Below are 12,157 nucleotides of genomic sequence, written 5' to 3' on the forward strand. Positions count from 1 at the left end.
ACAATACAGGAAAAGTTGTTAAATCGCTCAACAATAAGCTAGCGAGCACAGCTCTTCGTGTTGTGATATTGTAAATTGCCAGAATGGAAACCAGGCTCCTGGCGCATTTGTTGTGGAAAAACTGCTGAGTTTCAAAATTTTAGACAGTCTCCATTTCTACAAGTTCCCGAAATTCGACCTCTATTCATATTGCTGCGTTGAATCTTTAGTTGCAGAGTTTAGTAGTCTAGTTTAGTTAAGTTTAGCCAGAGTTTAGTTGGAGGCCTTATAGAAACGAGGGTAAAAATGAACCATTTTTCGGCACGATACGACAGGACAGGAAGCTATCCGATTGGCTTATTGAGTTGGCGTGTCGTGTATCGTCAGTCAATCGGAGAGCTTCCTGTCGTGCCGTGCCGACTTGTCTGAAAAAACGCCTCTGTGCTCAGAGCCTGAAGCAACTGACGCATTCTTTGATTCTCTTGAATGAGTGTTTCAAGGAAATTGAACTTTGTTTCCATCATTTTCATTTTAAACGTAGTTTGATATTGTTTCCAATATTGTTACTGCGCTTATCTTTTTACTTTCTCAACATGCATTATGTGAAAAAATTGTTTACAGGATACAATGAATGATGAAATGAAGTTCTTAAGAGTAGTGAATGAATTGAAAGTGAAGCCAGATCTTCCAGTGGCCCATATCTATCATTATGATGGAGTCATTATTCATAAGAGTGGAGGAGTTCGCATCAAGGAGACAAAATATTACTACAATAACATTCACAAGTACACGTTGATCAAGTTATTAGGTAAATGTGTAGCCTATATTAATACAGAGTGCGGCAGAACCGATTAAGGAGTTTTAAGGAGCTATAATTTGTGACTTGATTCGAGTGGATTGATAATGCAGTTTTTATTTCTAAATCTGTAAGACTGCACATTTTATATTGATTATGTTATATAAACAATGTCTTAAAGATGGCTGCCATTGGCATCAATACATTGTTGAAGACGGTTTCTGTAGTTTTTAGCAGCTCTTGTAGAAAAGTCGCATGGTATGGCATTAACTATCTACATTAATAATTCGTTGTTTCGCGGCCTTTAGTGAATGATAATTTATTAGTTTAATGTCTATTCTATACTAGTCCGGGCGCAAATGTCATTCCGTGGACATTTTTGAGTAACAGCCGTGGAAGATGTCTCAATTTCTTCGTTAGGTCTAGCATAATAAGGATCGTGATGATGATAAGTCGAAATCACAGGCAAACACTTCGGAAACAAGATGGCCGCCACAATTTTCAAAGTTTTGCTATATCACTTGTATTTACTGATAGTAAAAGTTGGTGAAATTGGATAAATCTTTCAGATATTGTAGTATGATTAATAAGGAGATTCCAACTGGCTGAATTGATCCGATATCCTCGACATTATTAGACTTACAGACGATTTCTTGAAAATCGACATATTTTTGCCACCATCTTGTTTTTTTTTATGACAAACATTTTTGAAATTGCCATCATGGATAATCTCTTTCTACACATCATTAGAAAGAGATTGATATCATTTCCAAGTCTGTACCTTCAAGGAGTCATGACGTCCAATTCCAACAACTTTTACTATGGTGAATATAACTTCAAACTCTTGAAATCAGATTTTTGGCCGCCATCTTGAATTTTTCTATGATGACAAACATTTTTGAGATTGCCATCATGGATAATCTATTTTCACATTCCTTTAAGAAGAGATTTATACCATTTTCGGGTCTGTACCTTCAAGGGGTCATGAGTTACATGGTTTTCTAATTGTTCAGGTTTCCACTGCAAACAGTAGATTTTTCTCTTTTGCTCTTTTGATTGCCATCATGGATAATCTCTTTCCACACATCATTATAAAAAGATTGATACCATTCCCAAGTCTGTACCCTCAAGGAGTCATGAGTTACACGGTTTTCTAATTGTTGGTATTGGCATTTGGTGGAAAAAGCGTGTTTTCCGCTTCAACAGTACTTTTTACTTTTTTCCGATAACGCTCCAGCCGTAAAATATGGACTTACAGCCTCCAACTAGATGTCATTTCGAAGCTTTGGAAATATTCTACAACACTGTGCCAAATATACTAGTTTTTGTCTACTGCGAATACATATACAGAGTGGAAAGTGAAATATTGTCCCCGAAAAATGTATGTTTCAAGTTTTTGAAGTTGAAAAAATAATGGAAAGAGTGGTCGAAATTTGATGATTCTTTCGAGCATCACTGTTTGGTTGATTCCAAACACTTTGGTGGTAAAATCAATCCGATATCTCTCACAATAACTGGATAACAAGCGATTTAAAAATTTCTGTCAATAATGACCGCCATCTGTTATTTTTCAATGATGTGGAATATTTCCGTTGTTTCCATCAATATTCTTATTCGTCTTGTTGTAACGAAGAGATTGAGACCATTTTTGCATGTCTCCATCTTAAAGTAGTCATGAAAAAAAACGATTTTATAGTTCTAGCTTGTTACCTCAGGCGTATGGAAAAACGAAACCAGAAATCATGCAGGGTTTTCTTTGGAGGGTGCTGGAAAACTCATATTTTGACGTACAGCGCATGAAGTAATATCGTTCCAAAGTTGAAAAACGCTCTAAATTTTATAGATTCAAAATTTCTCTGTATCTCTTTCCCTAAAAAAAGTTATAATGGAATGAAATTTGAACAAATAAAGAAAAAAAGTTTTTTGGGCTTTTGAAAGCTTTAAGGCCATTCCACACAGCACGTGGCGTGCGTGGCTGGACGCACGCCACTCCGGCTACGCTAGCCACATGCCAATTCGCACCGCCACGACTGTTGCGATGCTATACCGGCCACGTTTCCCGTCAGTATGCAGGAAGATGTCAACTCCGACGGTCCCGTGGTGTGAATCTGGATTTTCTTGTGGCTTACCTTGGTTTGATGACTCCAGCAGCAGCAGTAGTAGTGATAATGAGCTGGTTTTATTGTATTCGGTGACAGCTAACCAGTGGGTCCGTACATCCAATCAATAAAAAAAGGAAGACCTATGGCGAATTCCATAATTTAATGCGCGACCTTGAGGCTGACAATGATAGTATACGTTATCTACGATAGTATACGTCTAGTATACGTTCTGCGCATGCTCGGACCAAAACGTGGCCGGACACGATTGAAAAGATCGCTCAGAGAGCGAACGGTAGCCACGCGTGGCTAGTATAGCAAGCGTTGCCGCATGGCCGTGGCTGCTATGTGAATTGCTTCATTTGATTAGCTAGGAAGCGATGTTTTGAAAAGTAGCTAGCGTGCGTCCAGCCACGCACGCCACGTGCTGTGTGGAATGGCCTTTAACTAAACAAATATGTTCCATATTAATCATACTACAATATCTGAAAGATTTATCCAATTCCACCAACTTTCACTATCAGTAAATACAAGCGATATAGCAAAACTCTGAGAATTGTGGCGGCCATCTTGTTTCCGAGGTGTTTGCCTGTGACTTCGACTTATCATCATCACGATCCTTATTATGATAGACCTAACAAAGAAATTAAGACATCTTCCACGGCTGTAACTCAAAAATGACCATGGAGTACCTTATTCATGACATTTGCGCCCGGACTATATACTCGATCTATTCAGATGTTTTTGCCCTATAATTTAATCAGTGGCAACAGCTACGAGACCCACCCACAACCAGTTCCCGAATCCATTATTATCTGAAGCTAAACTTTGACTAATGCTAGTCAGCAATCTAATCTCCTCTCCTCGCCCAGTCTTTGGCCCATAATCGCCTTGATGACACTTGAAAACTCGCATGTAGCATAGCCTATATGTTCATTCCTTATCATTGCAGCCACAATATATTAGTTAATATACTAGTTTTATGTTCATGTTTTGGTTTATGTTCTGGTTTTATGTTTTATGTTCTGGTTTTATTAGTCTGACGTTATTTTTGTGAATAACGGTTTGCCTGGCTTGGTCGCAGTCGGTAAAGCATGAGTGCAAAAATATATAACTCTGGTTATGGTTCTTAGAATACAACTTAGATAAAATTCTTATAAGCTCGCTCAGGAGCTCCCGCAGTTCACTGCTCATGGACAATTTATATAAATCTCTGGAACGTATTATTTCCAGAGATTTGATTATCAATGCAAAATATTGCTGAGTAAACCAGCTTATTCTATTAAGAATAAAATCGGATGGTAACTTCCTTAATATTTCAATACTGATAATTCGATAAATAAATATGAGATTAGTCATGCATGGAAGTGGAGAATCAAATAAAGGATACACCATGAAAAAATTGATACATATATTGTACAAGTAAATATCAAAAACCAAATAAATGTGGATACATATTATAGAGCAACAGGCACACACAATAGATATAAGAACAAACATATCAAAAATAAAATTTCACAGATTGGCTCACTACTCTTTAGCACGAAACGTTACCATGTGCTTTTAATTCATTAATAATATGCATTTATTTTCATGCAGCTTTGGTATCGACTTGCTGCTGCTTGTCGATTTAAAAAATCTCAGTGCATATCTTCTTTCCAAAAATCATAAAATAAATCAATTGATAAATCATAAATTATGAATATATTAATATCTATAGGTCTCAGTATATCCCTCAATAATATAGTCTATATATCTCTCAGGGCTTAAGGTTCGGCCTCTGATGGAAGTAGATAAATCAATTTATCCAGTGAACAAGAGCTACATTATATCTTTACAAATTATTAAATAAAATCAATGATTGAGTGGGCATATGTATATTATAAGATTAAAATTAAATATTCCTTTAATCTGTGCATCTTTGGATATGTAAATTTGATACAACTCTTATCCAATAAAATATATTTTTTGTACCTTTTTAAGACTTGCGCAAGTTTTATAATAATTTTTAATATTTATAACCTTTCCGACGAGCTAGCTTTTTATATTTGTTTCACTCGAAGCACTGAGGGCGCCCTAACTTTATATATTTCGATAATTTATCACTCACGTGCTGAATTTTTACAAGATGTTGGTGGTGATCTGAATTTCCTGGTCGTCCTGGATTTTTGGTGGCCGAAGTCGTCCTCTCCAAGGGAATAAATAAATATTTTAATGACTTTCTCTTTAAAGCAGCATCACTAAGTCTTATAAAAAAATTAATTAATGAATTTAAACTTTGAGTCTTTCAAAAGTACAATTTAACAAAGGGTCTTGTGCTCTACAAAATTTAGTGTCATAGTGGCGTCTGGCAGGCAAGTGGGCAGGTTCTACCCTTATTTTCTACAATTTCATTTCCGACTTACAAATTTACATATATTCAAATAACTCACTACTACGCCATTAAAAGGATCAGTCCGTGCCAATCTACTAAATTATTACCTATATCTTAGGTATAACATTTCATAATTTCTTGGACCATATCCGATACATAAACTGAGTAGTGATCATTTACAAATTCTTATTTATAGAAATATTTATATATATATACATTTGAATCGGCTCTCTATTGCCGCCCATCGATTACTGTAATTTGATTGGTTCATGCAAATTCTCTACTGTATCCATGCGCCTAGGAACATCCTACTTCCTTAATATTCTAATTTATTTTTATTTGGTGGTTTATGTATGTTCATTACAGATAATAAATATTTTTGGGATTTATAAGTTGTTTCTCCCTCTACAACAATTAGCCATGTGCTTTCCAAAATCCTCTAGTTGAATACCATTTGTTTACAATAAATTTTTGCCAAGGTGTCTGGTTAGATTTCACATTATGCGACTTGATCGATTATTAGGTCGTCGATCAGTAAGTATTTTTAAGCCTAACCTCACATTTTCCAATACTTTATATAATATAATAAGTAGCAAATAACATTCCTTTTCTATTCGGCTGTTCTAATTTTAGCCATGGTACCTGTTATTATCTAATCGTTCAATTGTTGTTATCGCATTTGGTGATAATAGAATAGCTGTTTTACTTCTGACCTATAAAATTCTTCCAAATAGGGATTTTGCTTGCCTATCAAATTTTAATATGTTACATTGGATACCAATTTTCTTTTTGTTTCCATAGATAGTCTTCTCGAATTGAATAAAGATGTGCAGCTTGATAAAAATGAAGATCAGTAAGTTGACATTTTATAGTATTGAATAATTTCATTCCATTGTGCTTTGAACAAAATACTTTCAATTCCATCCTTACTTTTGGCTTGTGAACTCTTCATGATATTAATTATCAACTGAGTTGAAGATCTATCAAAAATCAAATAAGATATACCAACTTATAAGATTAACTAATACATATACATATACATATCTTGTTTAGAGATACTAGTGACCCCCTGGGTTGAAGAACTCGCTCATGAACTGTTGTATTGATCTCTGAAATACGCAAATTGTAATTATACAGGATTATTATGGAAACAGCTGAATATTTCTTCTACAAGTATGATGTCATATTATGACAGTAGGTTCCATGGGAATCCTATTCCAATTGAAAAAACTTCTTTCTGTCGCCTCAAAACTTTTGTCCACTATCTTGGATCCATCATATGCTCATCTCTACTCACAAATTCAACACTTTGAACAAAAAAATTGTCATATCAAATTTGTCAACGTCATAGCAACTGCTATCACAAGTAGTATTATTAATTACGTGTATGTTACAGACAGAAAATAAACAGGCAGACAGAAGCGAGTTAATATAGAATTACTCATGAATTGAATATGTTGTGTATTATTCAGCTGAAATCATGTGTATAAAGCGTAAGGGACAGTCTGTGTGATAACTCCCAAATAGAATTAGCTTTTTTAAATGGATGGAATTGAAAAATTACATAAATAGCATGCGATCAATACCAGCTGACTAAATTTATAAATGATAAATTACAACAATTTCTTTCCTATGCACTTTAAATGTTTTTTATATAATGAAAAAGGACGTAGGAGTGAGTCAATTTTGCTGTTCAACGAACTTGGTCTGTAAAAAGGTTCGAAGAATATGTGTTAAAAATTTGAAGCAGATTCAAAGAATTCAGAGAATTCTTTCTCAAGTTATTGTAGAATATACAAACAGACGGACAATGCTAACACTCATTCAATTAACTGGAACGACATTGTAACATCTCCTTAATGGGATATGAGTATCATGTGTGATGTTTGCTATTATTTTCGCTTCTCTATCCTTGTAGCCCTCCTGGGCGACTTCTATAAAGGTGAGTACAGATATACGCGCCTCCAACACGCCCTGCGCACGCTCCGCAATCGCTCCGATCATGAACGTTATGCAAGACGTTACACCTCTGTTACACTCTCTTCTCGCGTTCCACTCTTGTTGATCATCAATTGATCTGCTTGAGTGACTTTCGATTACAGTGCAGAGCGAAAGTCTGTACGCACTTTATTAAGGAAGTGCAAAGGCTAAAAATAAACTTTCTTCTCTTGATATTTTTCAAAGTTTCTCGATTTGTATATCATCAAGCTATCAAAATAAAAATTTTTTCTGATCATTACTTTTTGAGATATGAGCGCCTAAAGTTTAAATTTTGGGACAGAACATTTCAAATTCGGTAAGAGATTTGGAAGATAACTTTCAGTTGAATAATTTTTGGTAAATTATATAACTTTTTCAAAAATTGATATTTTAAGATTTTTTTCATTTTACTAGAGATCAACAATACTATGATCAACATCCATGAGATTTGGAAGATAACTTTCAGTTGAATAATTTTTGGTAAATTATATAACTTTTTCAAAAATTGATATTTTAAGATTTTTTTCATTTTACTAGAGATCAACATCTTTTGAATCTCATGGATTTATCGCTTCTTCTTCTTCTTCACGTGCCTGCTCCGTTTCGGATGTTGGCGATCATAATATCCTGATTTTGTTGACGGCGCTACAGAACAGCTCTGCAGATGACTGGTGAAACCATAGCCTCAGATTTGCCAGCCATGAATTTCTCCTTCTGCCAGGTCCCCTTTTTCCGTTGATTTTTCCTTGAAGGATCTCTTGCAGAAGTCTGTATCTTGAGCTATTCCTCATAATGTGGCCGAGGTATTGGAGTTTTCTACTTTTAATGGAATTCAGGAGCTCCGGTTCTTTATTCATTCTCCTGAGAACCGCTTGAATAGTAACTTTTTGCGTCCAGGATATTTTCAGCATACTTCTGTACAGCCAGAGCTCAAAAGCTTCAATCTTTACCATTGTTTCTTTTGTGAGGGTCCATGCTTCTACCCCATACAACAGAACGGAGAACACATAGCAACACAATAGTCTCAATTTAGTTAATAGAGTAAGGTCGTGACTCTTGTACACCTTACTCAATTTATTGAAGACAACTCTTGCTTTTTCTATGCGGCATCTTATTTCTTGTGTGTTATTCCATTTCTCATTGATGATGGTACCCAGGTAGTTATAGTGTGAGACTCTTTCTATTGCATTTTGATTAATAAACAATTGTACTCCACCTACATTCTCCTTGCTTATTACCATGAGCTTTGTCTTATTAGTGTTGATTTCTAAACCATATTGCAAACTCTTTTCCACCACTCTGTCCATCAACTGTTGCAGACCTTCAATGGAGTCAGCAAACACAATAGTGTCATCTGCATACCGTATGTTGTTCAATCTTTTGCCATTCACTGATATTCCTTCATCTTGATCTTCCAGTGCCTCTCCAAATATACGCTCCGAATACAGATTGAAAAGGATGGGCGACAAGATACATCCTTGTCTAACACCTCGCAAGATTTTCACCTCCTCTGTCTGCTCATCTCCCACCCTCATAACTGCTGTCTGGTTCCAGTACAAATTGATGATGATGCTCAGGTCTCTTGAGTCAATGCCACTGTCTCTGAGCACTTCTATCATTTTATCATGCTTGACACGATCAAATGCTTTCTGATAATCAATGAGACATGCAAACACATCACAATTCACGTCGCGACACCTCTGGAAGAGAACCTGCACACCAAACAGAGCTTCTCGCGTTCCAACAGCGTTAAGGAAACCGAACTGATTAGGAGAAATTTGCTGCTCACACAGTTTGTAGATTCTTTTATGGATTATTTTGAGAAACAAATTCAGTAGGTGACTCATGAGGCTTATTGTTCTGTAATCGTTGCATGCTTTGGCACTAGCTTTATTGGGAAGTGCAATGAATGGCTCAGACTTGAGCCATTCTTGAGGAATTTTCCCTGACCTGTACACTACATTGAAAATGTCTGTAAGCCACTTCACACCCTCTTCATCAATCAGCTTGATAAACTCTGCCTGGATATTGTCTGGACCAGCTGCCTTGCCATTTTTAAGCTAATTGACTTTTTCTTGTAGTATATTTGGACCACTATGCTCCTCTACCCTTGGTTCATTCTCAGATCTTGTGTCATTAAATAATTTTTCAAGGTATTTTTTCCATTCTTTTTTCTTTTCCTCAATCCCCATGACTAGATTTCCTTCTTCTGACATGAGAGATTTGCAACTTTTCTTCTTATAAATGCCATTCAATTCTCGAACCTTTTTGTGTACATTGAAATTATCGAATCTACTTTGATGGTACTCTATTTTCACACATCTTTCTTTGATTTCAGCCTCCTTTGCTTCACGAATTTTATTCCTAATCCTTCTATTAACTTGCCGGTATAGAACTGCATCATCCTTACAAAGTCTTCGTTCCTCCATCAACTCTAAAATTTCATCAGTCATCCAGGATTTTCTGCAACTTCTATCTGGTTGAAGGTTTTCTTTTTTGATTCTATCTATTGTCTTTTGCACTTTTTGAAGTTTGTCCTCAATACTCATGTTTTCACTCCCTTGAATTTGGGCATTTAACATCCTGGCTGCCTGTTCTCTGACACCTGCATGTTTCAATTTCCTTATGTCACAGCTGAGTTTCTTCTTTTTATAGACTCTTTTCAACCTTAATTTGAATGTTCCAACCAACGGATTGTGATCTGAACCAATGTCTGCTCCTGGATATGCACGTACTGAGGTGCAACTATTTCTAAATCGTTGGTTAATCAAGATAAAATCAATCTGATTCCGTACTAGTTTGTCTGGAGTCTTCTCTTTGGTTGCTTGAAAAAGGTATTCAAAATGACAAGTTCATTGGCTGCTGCAAACATTTCCAACTCATCTCCTCGCTTATTTATCTCTTACCGAATTTGAAATGTTCTGTCCCAAAAATTTAAACTTTAAGCGCTCATATCTCAAAAAGTAATGATCGGAAAAAAGTGTTTTCCTGAGATAACTTTTTCATTTTGATAGCTTGATGATATACGAATCAGAAAACTTTGAAAAATATCACGAGTAAGTTTATTTTTAGCCTTTGCACAGCCCTAAGAGAGAGAGTAGGGTTGTGTTTGTTTGTTCGTATGCTCGCATCGAAACATGTCAACTTGTGGATTGCATACTGGAGAAACGGGATAATGAGTTAGATCGCCAAATTTTACAAATAGATTCTAAAAATATCATACTCATGCACCTGGAAGCCCAAATTTTAATTCTCCTAGATTTTCCAGAATTAATGTTCGAATTTCATTCATGAGACATGACATTTTATACAGCCAGCATAGCTTACATTGTTGTAAAATGTGTTTGTTTATAAGTGAGGAACTTATAACGTTAGTACAACACATCATAATTATTTTGAATGCAGCCGTGGTCTAGCGGTAGAGTGCTCGGCTTTGGCGCGAGTGTTCATGAATTGATTCCCGAATTTTCGACTTTTTTTTGTTCTTCATTTTTTCCCTGGAAACGTATGATTGAAAATAATTTTTCAATTAAAATTTCTGTTCAGAAACCATCCCCAATATTCACACAACATATTCCCAAAATTTCATGCCGTTATGTCAAGAAGTTTTCAAGTCTATAGGGAACAAACATACATTCATCTTTATCTATATAGATTAACATTCAGATGAAAGCCTCTCTAAATGGAGGTAGAATGATAAGGTTGACTACTTTCAGTTCTGTTGTTTTAACATTTTTTTCAAATCACATTCAAAAAGTTAATGTAGCTTTTACCTACTATTGTTTTTGAGCCACTTCTGGCGCTATCATAGTTTCACCACTATTCTGTTCCACAGTCCTATCTCTTGCAGTCATTAACTATATATCTATAATAAATGAAGTAAAGAACTGGCTTATACACGTAAAGGATAGGAAAGTTATGTTTGACGCATCATCACGTCTGACTGAACTACTGGATTAATTAACTTGAAATGTTGCATATAGATTCTTAATTAACCAAGGAATGTTATAGACCCGAGGATGGTTATAGGCCTATTATCAATTTTCCAATATTCTTTCACGTTACGTTTTCAGTGTGTAAAGTTTTAAAATAGACCCTTGCGAAGCATGGGTTACCTGCTAGTATATAATAAAATATAAAATAAAATAATATAATATAATGTGCGACTGTAAGTGATTGGAATAGTCACCAAATGAAAAAATCTGTAAAGCAAAATGCTAATTTGTAGTGAATTTCAAGAATTCATTAATTTTTTCAATAATTATTATCTCATAGTCATAACTCATATTTCCAGGGTCATCAATTATTTTTTGGATACAAAAAGTTTGAACTACATCAATCCAAATACTGATGGTGAAGGCACTTTTGAAATTGATTCAACATGGGAGAGAACTATTAGAAATGATGACGATAGTATTAGAGTGTCAGTATGAAACACATTTCATATTTAATTATCATCGAATTTTATAATGCCTTATTCATTATTGTCAAATCGGAATCATAACTTTGTTGTGATTTAGAACTGAGAACTGGATTTGTACATAATGTGTCAATGTTTCAAATGCTGCTTAATTCACCCAATGCTGGTTGAATCCTCCATTTGAAAAATCATAATATCCTAATGTCATCAGTATATTGAACATCAGACAAGCGCAAGTAACTATAGTCAACTGCACGAAGATGGTCTGATAGAAATTGGAACGGCTGAATATTTTCTGACCCCCCTTGAACTCAAAAACGTTGCCAATTCGTTAGGAGTATTGTGAAAATATTTCATTATTCTCATTTATTATCAGGTGTGGACAACGTCCATCAACTCTTATTTGGCCAAGTCACACTCATCTGTTCCAATTTCCATTGTATTATTCTCATGAGGTTTACTATAGTTAGTACCTCAATATAATTATATACTACTGGACCTGCGCCTAG

The 12,157-nt window shown here is 35.3% G+C and overlaps 1 protein-coding gene across 1 annotated transcript in view; it reads left to right on the forward strand.

Moving 5' to 3' along the window:
• Window positions 1-268: 268 nt before the first annotated feature.
• LOC111053927 overlaps window positions 269-12,157 on the forward strand; it is a 43,919-nt gene continuing 32,030 nt past the window's right edge. The window contains exons 1-3 of the mRNA XM_039423291.1: window positions 269-787; window positions 6,050-6,101; window positions 11,523-11,651. Of these exons, the coding sequence (XP_039279225.1) occupies window positions 607-787; window positions 6,050-6,101; window positions 11,523-11,651 (362 nt within the window). The 5' untranslated portion in view covers window positions 269-606. The remainder of the gene's footprint in view (window positions 788-6,049; window positions 6,102-11,522; window positions 11,652-12,157) is intronic.

This window comes from Nilaparvata lugens, chromosome 1 (genome assembly GCF_014356525.2).
Source record: "Nilaparvata lugens isolate BPH chromosome 1, ASM1435652v1, whole genome shotgun sequence".
Classification (NCBI taxonomy): domain Eukaryota; kingdom Metazoa; phylum Arthropoda; class Insecta; order Hemiptera; family Delphacidae; genus Nilaparvata; species Nilaparvata lugens.